The sequence below is a fragment of the Chelmon rostratus genome, chromosome 15 (assembly GCF_017976325.1).
Source record: "Chelmon rostratus isolate fCheRos1 chromosome 15, fCheRos1.pri, whole genome shotgun sequence".
NCBI classification, from domain to species: domain Eukaryota; kingdom Metazoa; phylum Chordata; class Actinopteri; order Chaetodontiformes; family Chaetodontidae; genus Chelmon; species Chelmon rostratus.
Genome location: NC_055672.1, coordinates 6,382,681 through 6,409,695, shown reverse-complemented (window position 1 = coordinate 6,409,695; position 27,015 = coordinate 6,382,681). Strand labels below are relative to the sequence as shown.

Below are 27,015 nucleotides of genomic sequence, written 5' to 3'. Positions count from 1 at the left end.
GCATGGTTGTGGTTTGCAGTGCCCTCAAGGCGCATTCAACGCCTATTCAGTGGATGTGGAGTCTGGAATAGCAGCAGACTGTGCTAAATCACGTTAAATTGGCTCACCCACCGTGAGCTGTAGCTAAAACTCCCATAAACATGCGCGCACTTGCAGGCGCGCAGACAGGCACACAGTCAAACGCACAAACATGCAGGCCTCTTTCCCGTGATCGTTCATTTTTATTCTCTGCCGCGAGCCCGGCGTGGATGTGCCTCGGCCGAATGTGGAGTTAGTCTCAGTGACACATTGTCAGACGCACTGGCAAGAACATAGATGTACATTCAAAATGATAGCAATACACACACCTTGACAGAACGATGTAACGTTAATATTCATGAGGGTAAAAGTACTGCTGACTGCAAGTGATAGAAATGAAGCATTGTGTTGCTTCATGCAGGGCACAGAAGTCATACACCCACTGACTAAATCACAGTTGTTAAATGAAGATGATATTTAACCAGAGAAGGACTTTGAGAGGAAGCTCTCTTTTGCTATGATGCCCTGATCACAACATATATAACGTACCACATATCCCAATGCTGCTAGCAAAGCTTTGTCTCCACCACCCCAGCCTCCACCTTTCGAGTTTACAGCCCCTAACAAGGGTGAAAAATGGTATTTAATGTCTTGCTCGCGTGTCCCGAAGAACAGTTTCCTGCATTTTGCTCCCTGCTTTATCTTTTTTTAATCTATGACAAGAGTGTCCCTGACTGATTAGGCTCGAATGGCTCACTTAAAAGTAAAAAAATAATTGAATTAAATGTTCTGTCTGCTAGCCTACACGCTTGCATGCCTAGCTTTGTTGTGTTTATAACATACTGTATATATGTTGATGCGTGTTTTACAGGTGTCCAATGTGCAGGCGCGGGCCGCACGGCTGTCCTGGGCCCCCCCGGCAGGGCTGGTGAACAGGCATAGTAACGGGATGCCCGTGTCCTGCTCCTTTGAGGTGTCTCTCTCAGATAAAGGACGAGACGGAAAGTATCGCCTTATATACAGGTGGGAAACTAACACGGAGCTAAAAGCACGCAGCATCTGCTGAAAGTGCGCTGGTGTGACTCTTCGTTTGTGTTTGTGTTTCAGCGGTGAAGAATTGGAGTACCATCTGAAAGACCTAAGGCCAGCAACAGACTACCACGTACGGTAAGGACTTTGCTTTCATACCTGCGTTTTTGTTATATTCCCATGTTCTGTGTGTACGGTCTGTAGGTTTTGTCTGTACGAGGACTCACAGACAAACGTTTGATGTCTTATGTTTCGCTTAAGGGTGTCTGCGATGTACAACTCGGTTCGAGGCTCGTGTTCAGAGGCCGGCTCGTTCACCACACACTGCAGCATCCCCGACGTCCCGCTATCCCCGAAACTCTCCCACCGCACCAAGACCACCCTCACCCTACAGTGGAAGGTACAGGCACAGGCATCTTCATGTTCGGGTCCTCTTCATCTCTAAGACTCATGCTGTAAAACATGTCACCCCAATAAACTAATGCTACTAAAGGAGAGTCATGGTTCTTTACGGCTAATCTCACGTGTCTGTGTCTATAACGCTTTATTTGTACAGTGATGCACTTCGCAAAAAAAAAACTGTATTCTATGATGAAAGTAAACTGCATGTTTTGCTTCACCTGGTTTATCCTAGCTTGACTTTATCATCCCTAAAGCACCTAATAGAGACATTCTTGTGTTGTTTGCACAATGCTGTCAGGGCACGTCCCTCCACCCACTCTGACCTCTTCTGCACTAGTAATTTTTATCCACTCTCCCTGTCACTGATAAAGATTGACATCGCTCACCCAGACAGGATATAAGGCCAGTCATAAAAACACGGCAGGTATTTCGTCTGTCTCTGTGTCAGATTCTTTTGTCCTCGGCTAATCTCTCCCTCTGTCTTGTCTCTCTCCGTCATCCACAGCCTCCGGGTGACAACGGATCCAAAATCACAAACTACCTGCTCGAGTGGGATGAGGTAAGTCTGTCTCTTGATGTCCGTTATCTGTCATGCTTCGCCCCATACTTTTAATAAGCACTTACACCTATCGCAGATGTCACCAAACGGATGTTAACGTTCACCTCCTCCGACAAGATGTAATAAGCCTGTAAATTATGCCTGTCTGCCCCTCTTTACTTCTCCTTTTTTGTACATATTCACTCTGTCATGCTTTCATCTTTCCTTTAATCTCCTTTTGCAATTAATGGCATCCCCTGTTCTCATCTTATCTCACTTTATTTTCTCGGTGCTCCCTCTCCTCCTCTGCAGGGAAAGAAGAACAGTGTTTTCAGAGAATGTTACTTTGGGAGCCAGAGACACTGTAAGCTGACACGACTCTACCCCGCCTGTGGCTACACGTTCAGAGTGGCTGCGCACAACGACATTGGCACAAGGTACTGTTGCCTATTACTGAATACACAAACATGCAGATTCATGCACACGTCATTGTAACTCATAACTCTTTCTTATCCCATGTTTATATACTGTAAAACATGACAGCTTTTCTCCTGGGGAACTGACAGCTGGCCCATAACATGATGGGAGGTCTCAAACCATATTTGGAGCAACCACACCTACAGCAAATTGAATCAGTGTCATCCACAACATGAATAAATCTGTATACCCCTATAATGATGGACAGAGATGCAGAAACATGCACCAGTCCATCGGTGGCTGTTATTCTGCATGTGACATGAGTCATCTTCCTCATTCTCTTTTTCCCTCCATTTCCCCTCTCCTCTCCTCTCCTCTCCTCTTTGTCATTATGGCGGGGAGCATCTCGCCTGCAGTTGTTAGGGTGACGGGGAGAAGGGAGGAGGTGATAGAGGGCGGCGAGAGCGAGGGAGGAGATATTAGCTCTCTGGCTCAAAGCGGCCTTAATGCATCCTTCAGCTTGATTCCCCTTTCAAGCCACGAACACACACAGGCGCACAAACATACTCGACACACGCGAGCTTTTGATTACCTCCAATTTTTCTTACTGGAAAAAAAGTTTAACAGCCTCTCAGACCTCCGCTGCTGGTCATACATTCAAATTAATTCCCTCCTGCATCTCTCAAATGAGCCTCACCTCTGTCTTCTCTGTCTTCTGGCCTATTTTACCCAGTCTTCTTGCCATCTCTACTGGGAGCTACCCAAACCCCACCCTCACCTGCAACCCCTGCACACTTTTCACTTGTCAAAAGCACTCCTCTCTCCGTCTCTGCTGAATAATTTGCGTCAGCGTCTTAAATAAAAAACGAAAATGTGAGTGAGGTGGAAATGTGTCTGTGTTCTGTGCAGCGGCTTCAGCACAGAGGTGGTGTTTTACACCATGGGCACCCTGCCTGCTCTGCCTCTGGCACCGCGGCTGGTCAGGGCGGGGGTGTCCTGGGTGACCCTGGAGTGGGGGCGTCCAGAGGGCAGTCCGAGCGAGGAGCAGCTCAAATACACACTTGAGATCCAGGAGGACAACAGCGTGAGTACCACACAATTGTAAACACCCATATTATATGAAAACATATAAAGTTTATATCACTGGCACCGGTTCCTTTCCATTACAATAAAAACAGCCCTCATAGACTTTGATGTGGCAGGAGCTACATAATGAGCCATAGTAAACACCTTACTTTGGTTCTGTGAAACTTTGCATCTATATGCTCAGAAATGTACACTAATGCTAAGAGATGCACACATATATGTATACACACACACACACACACAGACCACTGACAGTGTTTCACCCACAGGGAACAGACTTTCATCCAAAGTACACTGGAGAAAACTTGACCTGTACTGTACAAGGCCTGAAGAGGAGTACACAGTATAAATTCAGGGTAAGTAATGGCGTCGTGGATGCCGCTGTGTGTTTGTTTCTGCACAAGTTTTGCCTCTGTGTGTGTATGTGGACTATGGCACGGATCGTTGTGTAGAAAATGATGAGAATGGAAATACGTGTTTAAAACTTCTCCCTGCCTTTGTGCCGCAAAAGTGCATTAAAGCAGGCATGTCAAATTGATTCCAGAAAGGGCCATGTGGCTGCAGGTTTTCGTTCCAACCAAGGCAGAGCACACCAGGCTGGAATCAATTAATCAGCTGATCTCAGTCTTCAGCTGATAACTAAGTGATCACTTGATGTTGATTGGTTGGCTTGGTGTGCTCCACCTTGGTTGCAATGAAAACCTGCAGCCACACGGCCCTTTATGGAATCAGTTTGACATGCCTGCATTAAAGGAATAGTTTTGGGAAACGTACTTGGATGAGAAGCTCTATACCACTCTCATGTCAGTAAGCTAGATATGAATTCATATGAGAGCAAACAGGCAGTTAGCTTAGTTCAGCTTAATTTAGCTCAGCGCAAATACTGGAAACACAGCTGTCTTGTTGTCACTTGTCGTCCACCAGGAAGTAAATGGCCTCACCAAGAAATATCTCCAGCGCAGGCTAGCCGTTTCCCCCTGTTTCCAGTCTTTGTGCTAAGCTAAGCTAACCAGCTGCTGGCTGTAGCTTCATATTTACTGAATGGACATGAGAGTGGTGTCAATCTTCTCATCTAACTCAGGAAATCAAGCTTTTTTGGTGTGTACATGTGACGTGCAGATGTGTGTCAGAATGATAGAAATGGCCAATAATTAGCATGATTAGCATTAGCTGCTTTGACATACAAGATTTGCAGCATGGGTTAGTACAAAAAAACCCAAAATAATATGGTATTCAGAGCAAATTAAAGCAATCCTTCAAAAGCTTAGCTGTGCACACTGTCTGACCTAGTTTTTCTTATTTCAGGTACATTTGAGTGCAGTCACCTTGTCTGCCTTTTCATCATCAGTTCATTAATTTCCAGGCAGTGATGTTCTCTTTCCATTAAACCTAAAAAATGTTTCCAGTGATTCCAACCGACAGATGTCTTTCAGTGGTAATACAAAGTCCATCAATTTGGGAAGGAATACAGCATTTTACCACCAGAGAATTGGCTGCAATTTGACCAGTAGTGAAACAAGACAATTCACCAGCCACTTAGCGAGTAGAGAGAACACAGTCCGGCTCTAATAAAAGCTGAGATAGCTCGTGATGATGGGAGGACACTGTGAAACAAAATGTACCGACAGTAGATGCCTGTAAGTGCGTTAGACCGTGTGTTAATGCAGGTACGCGTGTGTCTTGTCATCAACAGTGTATTTTAGTGCCATCATCTCAAACAACACCTTCCATGTACTTTCATACACATGCACGCATGTCCTCACTCACACTGTCGGACGGGGCTATAGATGTTTTAAGACACAAACACACGCATGCTCACACGCAAAGAGGGACCTCGGTGTTCTTTGTGATGTTCATCCGCTGTGAACATCTGGGAACAAAGCAAATTGATTGTCCATTGGATGGGGTAATGGAGGGAGTAGAGTGAAGAGAAATGAAGGCGGAGCAGCCAGGAGAACCACAGGTGAAGGAGTAGAGAGTAATGGCTCCTATTAATCAGGACAGTTCCTTTACTTCTTGATAGATTTCTCTGTATGTTCCCTTCTCTCGTCTCTTTTTTTGTCTCACACTCCATCTTTGCTCATTTTCTTACTCCTCTTTCCTTCTTCTACTTCCTGTCCTTCTGTCGACCTCTTTTCTTTTGCCTTCCCCTCGTACGTTAACCCTTCACACTGTCCATTCCCTTCCTTGCAGCTCATAGCATCAAACACAGAGGGAAAGAGCAGTCCCAGTGAAGTGTTGGTGTGCACCACCAATCCAGACAAACCCGGCCCTCCGTCTACACCCTGTGTCACCGCGGCGAAGCCCTACGGATTTAACGTCACATGGGGTAAAACTATACATCCACACATACATACATAAAACACAGATGGACATGTCCATAATACTTGCACGTTTTGTAATACACAAGCACATAGTCGCAGGAAAATGCACTAGAATGACCACCAGAAGTGAAATTTACATGTTTACGTTCATCATTTTAACCTCTTACATGTAGATGTATTCAAAGGAGTATGATTTTTCTGATATTGAACTAGTTTTGACCATCATACATCTGTTGTAGTCACTTGATTAGACACTAAATATGGTTTCGCATATGAGTGTGCTTCCATTTGTCATTTTTTAATAACAATTTTCACAGTTTTCTCTGTGTGTTTTATTTGAGTTATAGTTTTTTTAGTAATGGCGTTCTGCTTTCATTGAAGTACAGCAAGTGGGGGACTTTAAAATGTTCAAAATGTTCAAATTCAACAAATTTAGATTTGAGTTGTGTAGACACTCCAAAAAACTCAACTTGGAAAAAAATTTCACGCTACAGAATAAAATTAATGATGAAAGGTGGGAAATCGTGGACGAACCGCTGCCTCCGGGGTGTTATCATGAAACGGAGGTAGAGGCCATAAAAGCCATCATGTCTGCTATCATCCATCTGTCCTGCATTAGTCCTGCAGGAGTCAGGACAGCCTGTCTGCTCTCAAACGTCGTAACAGCTATAAACACAACACATTTTAAAATGCTATACGATTGTCTTTACTATGCAGTCAGTAGTGTGATTTCTGCACTTGCAACAGCTTGACCATTTCGAAGTGATATAGCTGCACTGCATTCCCTCATTGCGTCCTGTATTTTTGCTTTAGGCACGTATTCATTAAAAGAGCACTACCCAAGGGTGTGCTTAACTGTATGGCACCAGTGTTGATACAGTAAGTATAAGATGAGGCACAGCCAAGTAGGTTATTTCCAGCAGTGCTGATTTACCTATAATCACAGAATAAATCATCTCCATTAGTGCATTATTTTATAGTCACCATCACAAAATCCCTCCCAACATTTATTTAAAGTAGTCTATGTAGAGATAAATGCTGAAATAATAGAAACTAGAACAATTTCTTACCTGCTCCCTTGCTACTGAAACACAAACAATCTGCCACAGCCTCTAGCAGTTATTGAGTAGTTCTATAATGTCTTCAGGACTGATGCTTAATGTCATTAAATGTCTCAAATGACGACTTATGGATGTGTGTTATGTCATTTTGGTATAGATTTTGTGCTCTTGCGCCACCATTTTCCAGTCATTTAACACCTCTTCCTGCAGCCACATGTATTCCCTTTAAGCTGTTCCCCATTTTGAGATGATCATGCGTGACGTGAGCCCAGACTTAAATGACTCCATCTGCTTTTCCAACAGATCCCCCCCAGGACAACGGGGGCTCGGAGGCTCTTACGTACCTGCTAGAGATCTCAGAGGGATGCTCCGAAGGTACGTCTTACACCTGTCTGTCCGTGCTTCTGTCCATCTGTACCACACATTCAGCTAATTTGAGAGCTTGTCCTTAAGTCCATCATCTTATAGAACATAGCTCAAAATGTACAATACTTTCTCCCTCCCTCCTGTGCTCATTCTCTCAATTAGGCTATTTGCCTTACCTACTCTCGTAAGAAGAATACCGGCCATTATTTGCTCTTTGTTAGCATCAGTTTAGCTCACAGCGTCCTTTAGATTTCCTTAGAGCCGTACTCCAAATGTTCTCAGTTTCTTTCAGGGAAGAGAAAGAGGTGTAATTTTAGAAAAAAAAGCTCCTTAGTTATTTTTTATTGAGAGCCTAACGTTCAGAAACTGATGTGATTTGATCAGATCTGACCAAACAACTGTCTGACCCTCATCAGATTCTGATTGCAATGTTCTGATTGGCACAAGGAAGTACATGACGTAAACTTTTTCTCTCCACTTTAAACCAGCGAGAAGAACACAGACAAAGTACAAAATAGAAAAAAAATCTCATATGAGATAACTAAAGCTGTTCTTTGGCTGTGATTTTGGCGTGTGTTTTTGCTCATGATTCCTCTGGTCTCAGATCTGTATCTCCGTCTCCTTATTTCTGTGTCCTTTCTGCCTTCTGCCTTCACCAACAGTGAACTTTCAGGATGCCCCTGACTGATCTCACTGTGCTTGCTGTGATTCATTATATAATTAAGAATCTTTTGTGTGTGTTGCCTTCACACTCTGAAACAGTGTCTTTGTGACGTGCAGCGCTTGAACGCCACTTAAGCTGCATTCAGTATGTTAATAACTGAAACGCATGCATTACATAATCACAATCTATACCCTCTTCTGCTGCTTTCCACGCTTTTGTGTAAACATGACCTAAATTTGCATAACACAAGTGATGCCTACACAACAGAAATGAATAAACAGGTATGAGGTATGAAACAGCTAAAGGTTCTGTGAGGGCTCATATGCACGTATGTGATCGCCGGTGCAATTGTGTTTTCCGTGTCCGTGCAGCGAGCCAGTGGGAGGTAGCATACAGTGGTCCAGCAACAGAATGTGTGTGTGAGCGCCTGACACCTGGGACCTTCTACCGCCTACGTGTGTGCAGCATCACCACCGGAGGACACAGCCCTGTAAGACATACACACATGCAAAAACAAGAGAGTGGTAACTTTTAATTTGTGGTAACTTCAAATTGCCACTAACAGGGAGTGAGGCAACAGTGATGCTTCAGTGTTTCTCATGTAGAAAAATTTTGGAAAAATCTACAATCTGCTCGCACATAATCAGCAAAGTTAACATTTCTGCCAGTTATCAATCAAACTGATCTATAACTGCAGTTCCCTCTCTTATGTTTTGATTTCCTGTGTTTGTTACCGCTTCTGAAGTGCACTGTTAGTGTTCCGGTCCGTACATTAAGCGTCCCACCAGGGCCCTGCCAGCCGCCAAGGATTGTGGGTAAAGCCAAACACAAGGAAGTGCAGTTAGAATGGGGTGAGTGCAGATATACACGTACGCTGTGTTTAGTTTTATTTGCCAGAATGTCAATTTTTTTTTTTTTTATGCAAGGCAGCTAACTCGCCCACTGACTGCTTAATATGTTTCTCAGGCCAACTCTAATGTAACCTTAGTCAACCATGTTTCAGCCTAATTGAGCCCTAATTCAGCCCATTAAATGCCTAACCTAGCCTCACATCTGACTTGACTCTTCTAATGTTGTACCATTATTGCAGATTAGTGCTGTTATCTGTTGGCAGGCGAAAGTCTCCCAGCCTGAGACTGAGGGGAAGTTCTTGTTTTAGCTAGTTTAATACAGCTGGCCACAGCCCTAATCAGCTCACATTCGTGCAACGCTGCTGCAATTACTGGCTCGAGTAGAAGGTCAGACATAATGTATCGGAGGGTTTTCCCCACTGTCTCCATCATTTATTGCTTTAACCATACTGCAGCCAAAGTCAGTCACCAAAACAGCTAGTGGGCACAACTGATGGAGGAAGGCACCTGATGAACTGATCTAAAACTAAACACAACATTGAGTACACGTTAAAGTTTGTATGTAAAAGAGATCATGTCATCATATAGCTTATGATTTAATGCCATCTGTATGATTGTATTTGCTCTCTCTCTGTTGCCTTGTAGACGCCCCTGTATCTGAGGGCGTATGCGAGGAGTGTGTGTTCAGTCTGGAGATGAGTGAGGGGGACACCAAGCCTGCAGAGGTCTACCATGGGTCAGAGCTGCAGTGCACTGTTGGCAGTCTGCTCCCCGGCGCCACATACAGCTTCCGACTGCGGGCCGCCAATGAGGCTGGGGTGAGAATTCATATGCACGCACAGCAGGAACATGATGAATGATAATAGAAAAAGAAAAAGGAAACCATCAAGTAGCAATTTGCCAGGCAAGACCACAAAAAAATCACTTGAAACATCACTGATGAAACATTTTGAAGTCTGGAGCATGCATCTCAACAAGTCAGCTTTTCAAGCTGCATAAAAGTAATTCTAATTTTCCACTCGACCACCATGAAATTAGGTGTTTAATGGCTCTTGTGTCCATGAAATATACTCAGCACATCGAGTGTGTGAACTGTAGAACCTCTTCATATGATCCAAATATAAATAATAGACTCTAAATTCAACTTTAAATGTTTTTTTCTTGTTGTAGCCACACACACACACACACATAGACAAAGAGCCAGTGTCTGTTAGGTCAGAGTGTCCCAGACAGACTAACAGCATCTGTGCTTGGACCACTAGCTAACACTCAGACTGGCTGATCAGATGCAGGCGCAGACACAGCACACACACTTAAAAATGGGAAAGAACAATGCACACACATGCAGAGGGCACCGAACAAACACGTGCACACGCATGCACAGGAACCCCTTGTGATCTGTGCTGCTAGGTTAAACACATGTCTCACAGCCAGCGTGGCGTCTCTTTCTCTCTTTTCAGTTTGGCGCGTACTCCGAGCCGACAGAGGTGACGACTGCAGCGGGTCCTCCTGGCCAGTGCGGGGCGCCACTCATCACTCTCACCAGTAACACCTGTGTAACGCTCAACTGGGAGGTGAGGCAAACGCAGACACACTCCTGTATTTATGAAAGGAAGGAACTGGTTTTAAGGCTTTTCTAGTTCTACTGACCTAAAAACCTGCTGCTTCAAATGCTTGTGCTGTTGTGGACAAATAGACCCAGGAGACTATGTGTTCAGAGCAATCAGACTCCCCTGGATGATGCATCCAAATTGAAAGAAAGTCTCTGGTGTTGTGTCTTGAATTAAATAAAGCCTGTCCCTGGTAGTGCAGTCCTGATTTCCTTTCAGGTTACTTCATTCTGGCACTATATTTCCTTAGTTTACGGCAGTATTTTGTACTTCCCAGTAAACATTGGTTTCCCTGAGCTGAGTGTGTGTTTCTGTGTGCTGCAGAGTCCCGAGGGTTCGGGTACAGACATCTCTGAGTATCGTTTGGAGTGGGCAAGGGAAGAGGAGCCCATGGAGCTCATCTACTGCGGATCTGCCACACAGTGTGAACTGTCAGACTTGACGCCTGCTACAGATTTCTGCTGCAGGCTACAGGTAACAGCTACCTATGGCCATGAAAATCATGTGCACTTACAGATGCTGCATTCATGCACAGGCACACAAGCATAAACTCTGTAGTATTTGCAAAAACATACACATGAGCACAGCTGCAACCATGACAGAGACTCGGGCAGGACACAAACACATAAAGATACACAACGCTCACATACAAATATCAGCCAGGGGGAGCTTCAAAAACCAGAAACACACACACGCACACGCACACGCACACACACACACACACACACACAGATACCAGTGAAAGGTTGATGATAATTGATTCTATTTGTGTTCTGGCTCTTAATCTAGTGCATAAATAAGAGCTCTGTGTATTTGCCCCCGCCCCCCCCCCCCACACACACAAATACTCTCTTTTGCCTTCTCCCCTGATGTACCCTCTGAAGCTATGAATCCAATAACAGCATGCTTTATGGCTCACCTCTTTATGGGCTCATTTATAGTTTAGAGGACAGCACAAGGTCATCCTAATATCCTAATCAGTGCTTTTGTGTGTCTACAAGCGATTTGTCTTTGTGTAGTAATAGGACAGATGTGCCTCCTAAGAGGACTGCAGGGACCTGGTTGAGCTCTCTTTGACTGTCCTGTGCCTGTGCAGGTCCACCTACTGTAGCGGTGTCTCAAATCGTACACTTGTTATATGAGCTCACTTTAAATAGCCAGACACTCGCACAGTGAAAAGGTTACCTAAGAGGTCCTCACATTTCTTTATGTTTTTTCAAGCCTCGTCAAAACATCTTTGACACATGAAGATAAATTAGGAATGTGACTAAAACATTGAATCATTTTTCCCGTCGGACCCTCAAAGAATGTAGATAGTTTACTGTCAGGTTAAAGCAGTAAGTCAAGATATTTCTCTGAGAGCGCACCATAGGCTGCAAATCAGGCCTTCTACTCCCTGATTGTGCACTCAGGTTAATGTTGCCAGGCTGTTCTGGTAAAGTGGCTACAGCACATTTTTAGACTAAGAAATAAGCTCTCCTTGTGTTCTTGGAAGTGCTGTATTTTTTTTTTTCAATTACAATAAATTCATCACTTGTTATGTTTAACAGCTGTGAAGTACATGCTTTGCTTGCAAATAAAAAGAAATGCAAAAAACAATATGTTGATTTATTTATTTTTTTTCCATTTTACATCAAGCTTTCAGAATTCAGCAGATGTATACTTAAAAAGGTGGTATTTTTGTCCTGGTTTTGTCCACAATGAGTTTATGTGAGGCAATGAAGAAGGCTGTTTTATAGAGGATACCTGAGGTGAAAATATGTGTGTTGCACAGTGCAAGAACTGGAGCAATGTTGTTTCACTAAGAACATTTCATTTTATCTCCCTCTGCTGGTTTTCTTGTCTTTTTTTATTCATTTTCTCTCCTCTATTTTACTTTCTCTTTGCCTATGTTACTCTTTCTCTCACCAATTTCACCCCCCCTTTTCTGTCCTGAAATGCCTCCGTCCCTCCCCTCATCTCCTCCATTTCTCTCACCGTCTCTGTTTTTGTGTCCCACTCAGGCGGTGAATCAGGCAGGTGCTGGTCCGTACAGCGAGCAGGTGAGCTTCCGGACCCCGGCGACAAATCCCGACCCGGTCTCCTCTCTCCTCCTCCTGGACCTCCCAGCCTCCTCGGAGTCAGGTCACTCCCCGTCTACCTGCCTGTACCTGAAGTGGGACGAGCCGAACAGCAACGGTGCGGAGATCACCTCCTACGTCATCACCCTGGACGACCAAACCATCACTGTGGAATCGGGGACAAGTCACCTTGTCACAGACCTGCAGCCAGACAGTGAATACAGGTACTGTGATTTATGTTGATGATGAGCACAAAATCATTTTGACTTACTTCATGTACATGAGCTATGAGTAAATATACTGCCACAGACTTTTATTTCTTGTTTTTTGTGGTGTTGCCCTCTAGTTGTGCATCAGTTCAACAGTGTTGCAGTGTCCATCTGCATTGATGGAGACCTTATTTCAATACTAAGAATCCAATTTTAAATGCAGTGGTGGAGGAAGTATTCAGATGTTTTAATTAAGTAAAAGTACTAATACCACGCAGAAAAAATACACTCAAGCCTGACAATTATTAAGAAAGACATACATTAAGATGATTTAAAATATTAAAATCAACTAATTGTTTCAGCTCTACTGTATTACTACTACAAAACATCAGATTTTGTAAGCGCTTCATATCATCTCTTTCTTAATTTGTAAAGTAACTAGTAACTAAAGCTCTCAGATAAATGTGGTGGAGTTTTAAGTACGATATTTACCTTTGAGATGTAGTGGAGGAGAAGCAGAAAGTAGCATGAAAAGAAGTGAGTCAAGTAAAATACAAATACCTCAGAATTGCACTTAAATGGAGTACTTGAGTAAATGTACTTAGTTACATTCCAACAGCCACAAACTATGAGATGTGACTTTTATCATGATGCCTGCATTCCTGCTACATCAACAGGTTTTACGATTTTCTTAATGTAAATTTTGCACAAAATGCTAATTAGTAGTAGCTAATTCATCATGAATCATAAAAAATAATTAATTATTAATGATTACAAAATAAGCTATTAGTGCACATTCTCTCTACTTGTTTTAAGTAGTTCTGTTATTATGGCTAATGAAGCTTTACCATATTACATAGTACATCATTTTAATCCAAAATTTAAATATCCACGGTGATATGAGTTTAAGGTACATAAATATTAGTGGTGGTTCATAGTAGCTGCAGTAATGTGCATGATGTTCACATCAGCAGTGATGTCAGACCTGGAGCAGCAGTAAACATCTACTCAGTAATCTGAATCACCAGCTACTGTTGTTATGCATCTGTAAGCAATTCTGTGATTATCTGTGTTTATGTGCTTATGTGTGTGTGTGTGCGTGCGTGTGTGCGTTCGTGCGTGCATGCAAGTGACCGTGTAGTGAGTTCTTTGAATTGAGGGAGAAAAAAGGAGAGGGTACCCAGGGTAGGTGACATGTGAAGAGGCGGAGTGATCGTACACCATTGTTTTCATTCTGAGGTTGTTTTTGTCCCGATGTCACTCTGCTCTCTTGCATAATGGCTTCCACCGAGGCAGAACACTGTGCATGTGTGTGCTTGTGCACATGTATGCGGATATGTGTGTTTGTCAGTCAGCCTGTGGGGGCTTTTTTGTGCACCAATGACGGTAATTCTGGTTGTTATTTACAGCAGTAGGGTACTTCAAGCGATATTATTCAGATTTTATTTGCGCTTTGTGAAGGACCACAGTTGATGTTGTTTGCTCTGTCAGGAGGGGGGCTGTGAGTGCTTTAGTGCAGGTCTGAAATGTGGAGGTTTTCCTGTCCTCTGTCAATGCTGCAGCCTAATAACCTTAGTAACAATAGCTGTATTTTCAAAGAGTTAGTCATTTTTTTTATTGTTTTGCATTTTACACGTGAAGAAAAGTCTTATTAGTACACCTAAACCAAATGTTTTCTGCCTGTAGTTCATGTTTTCATGAAAAGCTGTGTGACCTTTAGGGCTGTAAAGATTGTGCAGGGTGTTCAGTGTTGGCAGTAGAGATTTTTTTCCCCCTACCGGCTTCACAGCCATCCATCGCCATCTTCTCTTAATACCACCACAGTCCATTAACAGTGTAATAAGGTTTAAGTCTGTGGAGACATATTAAGAGGATAATTGCCACTTTCACACATAACTGAATGACTCACTAAAGCAGCAGTGCTAAGAAAATGCACGTTTAAACTGACAAGAAAATCTCGAAATAAATCTCATACATTTGCAGAAAGGTACAATTATGCAATCATCATGCACTCTCAACCCTTATGGTGGCGCAGCGACTGCTGATGACCTTTTTTTCCCCACAAAAAAAATCACCTTTTCTCTTATTTTTCTTCATTTGATCACGAAACAAAATGCTGTGAAGCAAAAACTGCGTACATTTTGAACTTTGATATGTAAATCCCTGCATAACTAACTGTAATCCCTCACCATCAAAAGCTAAGCTTTCTTATCTTTCATTCTGGTCCATCTTTTATCCATATGCTTAATTACCCAGTGGATGGATGAATGCTGCCCTTTCTCCTTTGCCTTCACTCAGCTGCGTGAATTATAATGAAAGGTTACAGGTGCAGAGAATCCGTATTGACTGTAAATGTCAGACGGTAGATGCCTCAAAATTGGCTTTTTGGATCAAAATGGACAACAAGGAAGAAGTAGCTTTCTGTTGCTTGGAAAATAAAAAGTTTGAATCTTGTAAAATAGTCTGCAGCAGTGATTTCTTTTCTCTCACACACGGTCTGACGCATAGAGTACACTGAATTGTATTGGAAGAACGGTTATCGGGGAAGGGCTTGCAGACGCATCCAAGCTCAAAGCTAACACACCAGATCGGCCTCTTTACTCAAAATGACTCCACCATTAGAGAAATAGGTCTGCAAACACATGAGTACAAATAAGGTTACATAGTGTATACCCACCATTTATGTTCTCTTGGCTTGTGAACTTAACATTGGCCTACACATTGTGGTAACACAGAAAAAAAAAACATTCTCTACCAAACAAATCGTAATCTGTCTCTTTCTTCCTCTTGTTATGCCTCTCAGTGTACAAATCCAGGCAGTGAACGCCATTGGCTCCAGTCCCCTGAGTCCACCCCTGCTGGCGAGGACACGCCCCCTCCCTCCGGCCCCGCCCCCTCTCGAATGCTCGGCGGCGGGCCCCCAGAGCCTGAAGCTGAAGTGGGGCGAAAATGCCAGCAACACGCACACTCGCGCCCTGCTAGTCGATGAGATGGTCTACACACTACAGATGGAGGACAAGAACCACAGGTGGAGTACACACACGCCGGTCTACACTGCTCTTACATCACTGGGGTCCAGCTTACTGGACTCCAGATGCACCCGGTAAAAAAAAGACAAAAAAGATCTGTTCCGACTGATCATACGCTGTGTGTATGGGGGTCATTCACAGCAGCCCCTGCATACCCAACAAACCTCTGCATTACTTAATAGTGTACACAAAGCTTCTGCTAACACTGCACATGCAACGGCTGCGTAGAGGATGAAGAAGTGCCTTCTTCACGCTGCTTGGCTGTACAACACAATTGGCAACATGGAGAAAGCTCCATGACAACAACAAGCTGCACTTCGCATTATGCTTGAAATCAATACTATGATGATGTTTTCTGATATCAAAATACATGTATCTCAATATTGGAAAAGCATGCAAAGGCACATATACTACAATATAATTCAATACACCAATACATTTCCACTTAGTTCCTTGTTGAATTAAAGCTAAGCTCTGTCTTACATTGTTTGCTCTTTACAAAAGCAGCAACAGTCAACCGTGATCTGTTTTAATGAGCTCTGCATGTAAATGAAGAGTCAGTAACTGCACTTAAAGATTTTTAACATGAATTTTAATTGTTCTAAATGATTTTTTCCTGGGTTTGTTGGATGTTTTTGGTCAAAAGAGGCACTCATCGACGCTGCGCACACCTCTCCAGAGGGAAGACGAGATTAGTGTGTATTTCTCATGTGGAGCCTCAGCTATGTGTGGGGATTAAAACTGTGATGTTCCTCTCAGAGGATGTGCTCTCTAGACCTCTCAGCCACGCTGCGCTACCACATTTCTCAGACTCGTCAACCCACAGCTAGTCAATACAGCAAATCAGGACTCTGAAGGTCAATACTACACACAAACCGCAGACACTCGCACACTGGGCTTTTTTCTGTGTACGCAGTAACCAGATGTACCAGTGAGTTGTCACGTTGAGGGCATCTGGAGCCAGCCGGGATACAGCCTCCAACAATCAAGCCTCCGTTTTCCTGACTGGTCAGGCAGGAGTGGCAAAGAGAGAAATAGGGAGTCCGAGAATTAGCGGACTGAGGAGGGGGGAAGGGACAGAACATGACCACTGGCAGGGAGTTTATTAGGAAAAAGGGCATTTTTGTTAATGTTATAGAGTCTTTAATACATCTAAAGAGGGATAGCAAAGGTTACAGTGAGAGAAAAATGAGCAAAGACGTAGGAAACAGATTCAACTGAAAAGCAGTGAAGAGCCACTTTTTTCTGCCGGCCCACCTGTCAGATTGTGTCGCTCCCTCCCTCCGTCCAGCCACCTCGCATTCTGGTTGGCCGGCTATCAGTGTTTGAATTAAGGCTCGGCTGGCATCAAATTGGCACCTTGGCGCCCCTGGAATGGTCCAGAGTGCAGCAGGCAACAGATGGGGCCCTAACTGGCAGGCTGCGATCCGCTAACCTCTCCGACACACACACAGACGACGCACGCACGCAGGCACAAACACACTCCCTGCCGGCCAAATTAAAACAGCTTTCACAGTTTAGAGAGTTTTATTTACCCATATCCAGTTGGCACGGTGATTGGCGTGGCAGTATGCTAGCCTAGTGTGTGTTTGTGTCTCTGCGACCACGCTCGGATGCACGTGTGTGTGCGCACGTCTGCGTGCAACATATTTGGATGAGGTGGCATTTCGAGAATGACCCCGGCATTTGTTTTAACCTGCGTACGTGAGCAAGTGCGACTGAAGAAAAACATTTGATTTTATTATTTCTTTCACAATCAGTCCAGTTTTCACTAGCACTCTTTTACTTAATCCTCATATAAAATCATTGCATGCTTGAAACTCCATTTAGCAACACATGAATGATGCACTTGTGGCTATTTTTACTGTCCTTTATAATGTTTTCTGTGTTCTGGATCCAGACACTGAAAACAATCTGAGTGGCTTTTGTCATTGAATGTAGAAGATAGGGGGCTAGGGTCTGTTTGTGTCCTGTGGTCGCTTTTCATTTGATCCAAGAATAGCCTTAAATTGGTCACTAAGTTATCATTAGTCTGGCCTATTTTACTGTAGCCCTCTGCCTTTTTCGAGTCCACATGCATCCCTTCCTACTCTCTGGGAAGAGGAGGGATGATGATGTTTTTCCACATTTCTCCACGCTCCTCACAAAATTTGGCCCAGAAATATATTATGGAAATGTTCATGATCATATTTGCAGATTTTATCCTTTAACATACATTAAGATCAGGGTAAAGGTTTCATAGAAGCATCCAAGGTTGAGAGTAGTGGCTGTTTAGGCCTGTATTTATAAAATTGTTTGCTCATGGTTACATAAGATATTGGTTTTCATTCAGCTTTAAAAAGCAAACTCTTGTTATTTTGATTAGAATTATTAATTCATTGTAAAAGCATGCATTTTATACATTAAAGGATAGCAATGGCATTGAATGAGGGGGAAAGACCTTGGTGGATTTTAAGCATAGATAGATAAATAGATAGATAAAGAACTGTATTGATCCCCCAAGGGAAATTGCAGTGTTGCAGCAGATATTCGCATATCACAAAAACACACGTAACTTACACTAAGATGACCTGAGGTAGGAAAGAAAAACACTGTTTGCATTGAAACTAATGTACTAGATTAAAATAGAATAAAAATAGATGAGGATTAAGATAAAATGGAGCTCTGACATTGCAGATTAAAGTTGAAGTTGCTCAGAATCATAAAGTTCAATGTGCATTGTGTGGTTGGATAGAAAAGCAGATCATTTAGTTGGTGCAGCATCCCCTCTCTCCCCTTCACCTCCGTCATTTCCTCCACGAGGAAGCTCTCCATAAACTCTATATCTGACTGAATCACTCCATAATGGCGATGTGTAATTCCTGACTGATTCAACCTAATCGCCTGTACTCAGAATTCATTATTTGCAGCTCGTGGTGGTTGCGACAGGACGTTTAGGTGTGTTAGCGGCTGCATCAGCGGGCCCTCGCCATTTGCCGTGCGGACAGTTACCAGTGGATTGGAGTGGAATGGACTGAGCTGGCTTGCAGGGCCCCTCCTCCTCCTTTGGCCTCCCTCATCACGCTCAATTATAATGAATTAGGAATCGCCACGGCAACCAGATGCTTCATTGATAACCATAATGCATCGAGGGAGATTGGAAGGGCAGTGTTGAAAATATTTAGCTTTGTAAACAAACATATTGAATAGCCAGCTGCAGTTTCTGCTAATATAATTTCAGATTTTGCCAATAAATTCCATCAGTGTCATTTTATAGCTAAATAGCATTACTGTCCATTTATGTTTTTGACTTTGGCTGTCCTCGGCCCTGTCTCACTGTCTCTGGCTGATCTAATTCATTTGCATTCATCTCATTTTGTTGCATGACAGGGGACTTCACCTCTGGGGGAACTCTAGAGAAATGTGTTTCCCCCTTTCATAAATTCCCTCCCCGTCTTTTACCCTCTTTGTTTTTCTCCCACCCGTCCGTCCACGTCTTTGTGGGTCTGTACGATGATAAAGAAAGCTGTTTCCTCAGATTCACAGTATTGGACCCTCCCTTCTTGATTTTCCTCCCATCTCCTTCCTCATTCTTTTTCCTACAGGTTACTTTTTTCCATTCTTATCTCCATGTACACTTGTTGCTCGTGCTCTGTCCTCCCTCCCTTTTGGTTTTTACTTGTTTTCCTCGCCATGTTGTTGCCCTTTAAGCTGGATGGGTTCGTCAGATTTTTCTCATTTCACCTCCTCCTCATTAATATTAGCCAGAATACCTTGTGGCAGGGGTATTGCGAGTGTGATGCCACCATGGCAACACGGGGAATGAAGGATTCAACACTCTGGCACAATGGCGTCTAAGACAAATGCAGGTGGAAGACCAGGCACTAGCTTGGGTGCTGCTGCTGTCATTCATAACAGTTATCCATCCATACACCAATCGCTAAGTCTGTCCACACTTTCATCCATCCTCTGTACTCTTTTCTTAGTCAAATGCTGCTGACACCTTTCTTCAGCTTTGCTCCAGCTCCACTCTGTGCATGCATTCCTCTTTGCCCCAATAGGCTCTTACACATGACTTGTAACCAATCAGAGAGTGCTGTAGGCGGGACATCAAATGAGACAACAGTTTTAGATAAGATAACAGAACCAAAAAAGTTGTTTATTAGCCTTGACCTCAAGATTAAATCTACAGGAGAGCTCACATGTAATAGTAATTTCATAAAGATGAAAAAAAACATATTTGCTGCAGCTGTAATAAATTTATACAATTTACCTTGTGCAAATTTGATGATGATTTCGTTGCTAATGACGAATACGTACATTTATTTTGGTGATTTCTTGGTATGTCTGTATGTTACTATTCAGTGGATAAAGTTATGAGTTAACTGCCTGTGCGCTGCTCAAACTTTTGAAGGTTGAAAAAGATTTCCCTTTATAATATTTGCTCAAATTTTATGTAACAGCCTGACATTCATGCTCGCACAGGAAAGCTTTAAAAGTTCCACCTGCTTTTTTAAAAGAAAGGAAAAAATGCAAGGACAAGATGTTTGATAATGTCATGCCAGAAAAATGGTAGCTTTTCTGTGTGTGATGAATGATTTTGGGCTCTGTGAAATAGTGTTGAAAAATAGCTGGGTTTTTAAGATGCCTGCATTTTACAGCACAATAGGCAAACCTGACGGGCAAATGGAATAAATAAAATCTGTTTTAGGATATCAGTAAAATCACATATCGGCTTTCCAATGAACGGGTACAGAAAAAATGTATAGCAACAGCCACGACCACAGCACGTTGTTGCTCGTCTGCTTCTGACCTCTCTTTCTCTGCTCCGTGTGGTGGTGAATTGGTCGGCTGCTTGGCTCTCAACCAAAGGTGCAGTTCATCTCATTAACTGTGGCCTGGTGCTTGTCTGTGTGTCTTTATTGTCTGCTCTTTGCTGAGTGTTAATTGCGTCGATGGGGAAAAGTTACGATAATGGAAAAGTTGCCGTATTTACATATCCATGAAATTACTAATTTCTTGGACATGTGGTCGACGGCTGAGAGTAAACAAGAGGATACTCGGATACACGCGGCATTTGCATTGCAGCCTCTGGACTAATTCTACCAGCACTGGGCGTCTGTGTTAGCTTTAAGGTCTCGCGGTGAGGCACAGGATTAACAACATCATACATCAGGCAGAGAAACACATCACTTCTCTGTAGTGCAGCTACATAAAGAGCTCATCTGGAGTTATAGCCTTCTACTAAACCGTGACCTCTCTCTCTCACTCTCTCTTCTCTGTCCTCTTACAGCAGATCCTCCATCATTGTCTCCCCTCTTATAATTACCAGTCACCTCTCCCCCTCTCCCCCCCGTTCCTCCTCTCCTTCGTATCCTCCCCTGTTTTCCTTCCCACATAGCTGCCTCCTATCTTCTCACTTGGCCCCATCACCTCTGTGTTTCTCTCTCTCTCTCCCGTAACTTTATTTCTCAAGACTTTTACCGTATTGTGCTGAAAAGCTGATAGCGGAGATAAATAACCCCCTTTCAGCTCAAATTCCCATTTCTCCCTGACTCACTCATTCTTTCACTTATCACCTCTCCTTCGCTCTATCAATCTGTCCATCTAGCCAGCCAGAAACCTCTTCTGGTGCTAGTTTTCATCAGATTTGTGACTAAGGCCCGTCAGTATTCGTCCTGCGTGTTTATAAATCACCGCTATCTTTGTTCAAATGCACTCTCCCTTCTTCTCAACAGCATCGCTGTTTCTTTTCAAGGTCTCAGCTTCTTATTTCCCAAGACGATCCCGCTTCAAGGCGCCGTATGCTAAACCTATGCTGATGCAACCTGGAGAGTTATTGGCCAGTGGGAGGTTAATAAACCCATCAGTGATCAAACACAGATCAGTAGTTGAAGTAGCAAGAATTTTTTTGGATAAAAAAAGTCGTTCACCCATAAGAACAGACAGTGAGCACCGTTTACTTGTGATGTCTCCTGCGATGAGTCACTGAAAGTCCAGAAAAATCTAATCCTGAATATGGTGCAAATCAGTCCCCCCAATTCAAGTCTCCATGCCTCATCCCTCACTGCTCTCACCGTTTCTCCATCACCACATTTCTCCCTTCCTCTAATCTATTCATGGCACCATCACTCGCTTCTCTCACCTTTCCCTCCCTCTTCACCTTCTCCTTTATCTTTGACTCACTTTTTCTTCCCGACGTCCTCTCCTTCACCCTTCACTATCGCTCACAGATTTCTACCTTCTAGATCCGCGATTCATTATCCCTCCCTCCCTCTTCGTTGTGTTCTCCGTGCAGGTTTGTGACGATCTACCGCGGCCCCAGCCACACCTACAAGGTCCAGCGATTGACAGAGTCGAGCAGCTACAGCTTCAGAATACAGGCCATCAGTGATGCTGGGGAGGGTCCTTTCTCTGACACACACACCTTCTGCACCACCAAGTCCGTACCCCCAGCCCTCAAAGGTAAAGTGGTAAAGTCCTTTCTTTGTTCTTCCTGGCTAGTGCCAAGCTATAAGTAATAAGTTACAAGAATAAATAAACTATAAGAAATGTCTTAGCTAGCAAAGACTTTAGCAATGTGAAAACTGGTTGCTAGGAAAAATCAACTCTGTAAACAGGAAGTCACTGAAGCATCACAAACAGCTGCATAAATTACAGTTTTAGGGGAGCATGCAATATATTAAGCTATGCATTACTCCCCTCTGTGTGAAATCCTGTCATGTGATTGAAATCATGGCCTTTATTCCCACAGCGCCCAGAGTGCACCAGCTGGAGGGGAACATGTGTGAGATCACATGGGAGACCATCCCACCAATGAGGGGCGATCCTGTGAGCTACGTGTTGCAGGTGCTGGTGGGACGCGAGTCAGAATACAAACAGGTTAGTCTCACACACTCGACCACCACACGGGTCATATGAGGATAGCGTAACCCCCCTTCAGTTGCTTGGTTCATTCTTATTTTTGAGGAAGTGTGTTCGACTTCTGGGAGGATATTTTCTGATCTGCCTGAGGAGCAGTTAAATTAAGCTTGGATTGATGGGGAAGGTATTACAGAGCACTCAACCACCAAATGTCCACATAGAAGAATGAAACACAGAGACACAGTCACACTCACTATCTGCTCTGGTCTTCCCCACACTGAGAGACGCGGCTTTCTGAATCTGCAGAGCCAGCAGAATTTATTGAACGCTATTGGAGGATTTTAATGAGATCACAACACAGAAACAAGTGAAAACATTTTTTGGCTGCACTTGGAAATATGGGATTGGGTAGCTGGCAGGTGGAGCGATGAGTGGGCTCGTGGTCTGCAGATAAAAAGACATTTGTCTTCAGGGCCGTTTTACTCCCTGTTATTGAATTACTGAATGGCCGGAGGGAAGAACTGCTGACACTCGGCCGCTGACAAACCCGTGTGTGAGTGCACGTGGGGATGTGCGATGCGTATTTGCTCATTTCATTATGTGTGCACACATCAGCTGTCAATGCAGATCTGTGGTGCAGCTTATCTGATGCTTGTACGCTTCCCTCTGCGTGTGTTTGTCCTCAACTTCATTCATGAACAAGAGAAATTGTGAAGGCTGAAGCTAAAAATCAGTACATTGTTTTGTACAACACACATTTCATCACTGTTTTATTTATATTGCCCAAAATAGCAACGTCTCCTGTTAAACCCTCGATTTAGGAGGAAAAACTCTCCCTAAAGCCTTTAACAGGAAAAAAAACAGACCAGAACGTTTCAGTAATCGAGTTTGAATGAAATAAAGGTGTGAATCAGGGCCTCTGCATCAGACCATGGACAGAAAAGACAGAATTATAGCTATGTTGGCATTCTTGCTGATTTCTTTAATGTCCTGATCAAAAGAGAGTGTACGATCAAGTGGAACACCAAGACTCCTGACTGTTCAACTTTGAGAGTTACTGTGGTTTGAACAAACTCGTGTCTATGCAGAGCCAATGACCAGCATCTCAGTTTCATCAGCAGGAAGTGTCTCGATGGACAAGCCGGCTTCTCATTGAATTTGGGAACAATCATCTGCCTTTACTGATCAAATGAAAACTGGAGAAGAGCAGCAACAGTTCCCTCCTGCTTCTTCAGTTACAAAGTGAACAATAACTTGACCTGTCAAGAGATTAAAATTGATACTCCATCCTTGAGCTGTCATTGCATTGTAATATGATTTTTATTTTATGAGACAGCCTCAGGAGTTATGTACAAAGTTATGTAAGAAATGAGAAAAATATGGGTTCATTGTCTTACCCAAGGACATTTCAACAGGGCGCACTGGCTGTTACAGGATACACACCTATGCTTTTTTGTCTCCTGACAGGTTTTATTTATATATATATATTGAAATCTGCAACCTCTGATCATGTGAAGTAGTTTTCAAGTGAAGTTTACTTGCAAAATCCTAAAGTTTTAAAGCATGTCACACCTTGATAATGAAAAAATGGAGTGCACAGAAGATGAGCTATCATCATGGAGTGGCACATAGAAAGATGCAGGTTGTTTTCATGAATGTGTGTTTGATCAAACATCACATATGTCCTGGTTGTGGAGTGATCTTACTCTGTTTCTCCCCTCACACACAGAGAAACATTTGCCATTTTTCTACCTGGGTAATACTAGGGATAATGTTCCAATAAGATAACTAGGTAAGCAAGGAAGAAATGAACAACTCACTTGCATGCATTTAACAGCAGAAAAAACTCGGAGCAGCACTGTAGCTGCTCAAATTTCATTGGAAGAGGGACGAGATCGGCGTGGTGTTGCAAACATTATGCATAATCGATAAAACCAGGACTTGCTCAAGAGGCTCTGGGGGAGGGCGCGATGCCAGATGTGTATCGCCATAATTCGACTTGAAGCGGTTCCCATTGATAATTGGCACCTGCTGAGAGCCTCACCGTGCCCGCACGATGCAAACAAGCAATCATGTTGCACTGTGACCGAAGCATACATGCAGGTCTCATTTCCAACAAAACACCAACTCATTTCTCACTCTGCGCCTTCAGTAACATCGACTGACATCATATTTCAGACAATTAATCTCTTAATTACACCTGTTTTTCTACGTTAGACGACATAATCCTGAGGAAAAAGAAACAGTCAACGCCAAGCCTGAGCATTTCCGCTTTGGAGCTGCAGTAGACCAATGACAGACAGTTTTATACATCAATATATGTAATGAACCAATCCCATCAACTTGTGGATGGGGCTTTCCATATCACGATCTGAATGCGCTTGTTCGCTAATACAATTCTTGACGTTGTAGAGCGATACATAAAATGCATTATAATTCAGATACGTCGACTTGTAGCCCACCCTGTACAATGTTCTTCTTCTTTGGAATCCGTTTCGAACATGTCCGGCAGAATTTCTCCACTTAGCGTTGTGTAGCGTACAGCGGCTAGCAAAACAGAAAACAAGCTAGGTTTGTGTGTTACATGAGTGGTTGTAGGTGAGCACCAGAGGGGAGATAGCGTGTTTTTCATGGTAAAAAACTTTAAATATGTAATTTTGATGAAGAGAGATTAGTTTTTGGGGGTTGCATCAATGCCAGAAGAGGAACTTAAAACTTCCTTCTGTCCATCTTTCTCTCCCGTCACAGGTTTTTAAGGGAGAGGAGGGCGTGTTCCAAATCTCTGGTCTCCAGGGCAACACAGACTATCGTTTCCGCGTGGGCGCCTGCCGCCGTTGCCAGGATACGTGCCAGGAACTGTGCGGACCACTGAGCCCCTCCTCCTTGTTCACGCTGCGTCGCCAGGAGACGGCGTCGTCGGGAGAGCTGTGCGCCGTGGACACGGGGAAAGGGGCCGGCCTGATCTCCAGCGACGAGCGCTTCGCTGCGCTCATCGTGTGCGTGTTCGCAGGCTTCTCCATCCTCATCGCCTGCTTGCTACAGTACTTCTTCATGAAGTGAGGGAATTTTAACTATAGGATAGAAAGAGAAAGCAAAAATCACAGAGTCTATGAAAGAACCGAATGAAATCAAAACAAACACTTGAGATATACTTCTAAGGCTATGTATGTATGTTTTATTTTTTTGTTGTTTTTTTTTTAGTCAAAGTATCAATTCTGGCTTTCCTCACCTTGGTCCTGTTGTCTTCTGCCTTCACTCAGTTTGGTCAAATTTCTCTCTATATCTCTGTTGTCTTTGTATCATTGTCTGTCTCATTTGTTAAGGATTTCTGTCGAGGGAAGCCTTGTCTTAGCTGTACCTCGGTTGGGAAAAGTAAACTGATAATCAAGCCTTAAAATAGCTGTGAGCAAAGCAGTTGCTCCTCAGACTGACTTGCATGTTTTTATTTTGTATCTTTTTAAAACATATTCGATTAGAGAACGTGTATATTTCTTGACGGTCATTGCCTTACTTTTTTGTTTGTTTGTTTTTCAATGTGTAATTTGCTTATTTTTTTTTGTTGCAGTCTTTATTCATTTCAGCCATATTCCAATGTAGGCCTTCAAAGCTTTAGCCGTTCATACCTTATTATTCAGTTTGTTACTACTCTACAGGCTGTCGGTCAGTTCATGCAATCTGCGCCTGCTCTCACACACACCGACTGACAAAGACACAACGCACGCTCACACGTGCAAATTTACACGTGCGTACATGCGCACACATACAAATACACTTATGCAGTGACAGTGAGAAACACACATTTCCTCCAATCACATATCTGCTCAGCTTTTAACATTCAATCACTCACTCATTCAGCTACCAAAGTGATGCAATTCATGTGTGGTGTAAGATGCTGCTATCCTGTGATTTTATTATATCTGAGAAAGAATGGAAAACCAGTAATCTAATATATATACACACTATATATATATATATATATATATATATATATATATATATATATATATATATGTATGTATATATATATATATATATATATATATATATGAAACAAATATATATGATGCTAAAGAAGTGATGTAATATAAGTGATGGCAACGTAAGGTCTGAACTACAGTGTGAAATAGGGAGGAGTTGACTCTAGGTGCTCACAAACAGCAGCGAACAGCAGCTCTGAGGTCTGTTCTGCAGTTCGTGCGAAGGTTGAAGGGGCCCTTAAACACTGGTCTTGGATCAGAATATGAACCCTTGCAGGTATTCAAATGTTGGGCATAAACTGGCTTTAGCGTTTAGGAAGCCGGGCTGAGATCGTGATTGGCTGCGACTTACCTGGAAAGGGCTGGGTTGAGCACCTGACTGGCCCTCGGTCAGTCTTTCCATACCTTACCATCTCAAGTACCATTGCTCCAGCCTATTTATCCGTAGCTTTAGTAGCGACGTGCCCGTAGCGTCAAAGACCCGGAGGTGCTAACAGAACTGCCAGCTAGCCGCCCTTCTCAGAGCTGTGT

General features: G+C 43.3%; 1 protein-coding gene across 1 annotated transcript in view; it reads left to right on the top strand.

The window, feature by feature from the left end:
• fndc3ba (fibronectin type III domain containing 3Ba) overlaps nt 1–26,521 on the top strand; it is a 93,606-nt gene extending 67,085 nt beyond the window's left edge. Inside the window, exons 9-27 of the mRNA XM_041953590.1 lie at nt 890–1,041; nt 1,126–1,185; nt 1,309–1,447; nt 1,955–2,008; nt 2,300–2,424; nt 3,314–3,488; nt 3,760–3,846; nt 5,684–5,819; nt 7,179–7,250; nt 8,277–8,395; nt 8,651–8,756; nt 9,402–9,574; nt 10,217–10,330; nt 10,691–10,840; nt 12,370–12,650; nt 15,439–15,663; nt 21,942–22,108; nt 22,398–22,525; nt 25,256–26,521. Coding sequence (XP_041809524.1) covers nt 890–1,041; nt 1,126–1,185; nt 1,309–1,447; nt 1,955–2,008; nt 2,300–2,424; nt 3,314–3,488; nt 3,760–3,846; nt 5,684–5,819; nt 7,179–7,250; nt 8,277–8,395; nt 8,651–8,756; nt 9,402–9,574; nt 10,217–10,330; nt 10,691–10,840; nt 12,370–12,650; nt 15,439–15,663; nt 21,942–22,108; nt 22,398–22,525; nt 25,256–25,567 — 2,775 coding nt within the window. The 3' untranslated portion in view covers nt 25,568–26,521. The remainder of the gene's footprint in view (nt 1–889; nt 1,042–1,125; nt 1,186–1,308; nt 1,448–1,954; nt 2,009–2,299; nt 2,425–3,313; nt 3,489–3,759; nt 3,847–5,683; nt 5,820–7,178; nt 7,251–8,276; nt 8,396–8,650; nt 8,757–9,401; nt 9,575–10,216; nt 10,331–10,690; nt 10,841–12,369; nt 12,651–15,438; nt 15,664–21,941; nt 22,109–22,397; nt 22,526–25,255) is intronic.
• The last annotated feature ends 494 nt before the right edge of the window (nt 26,522–27,015 follow it).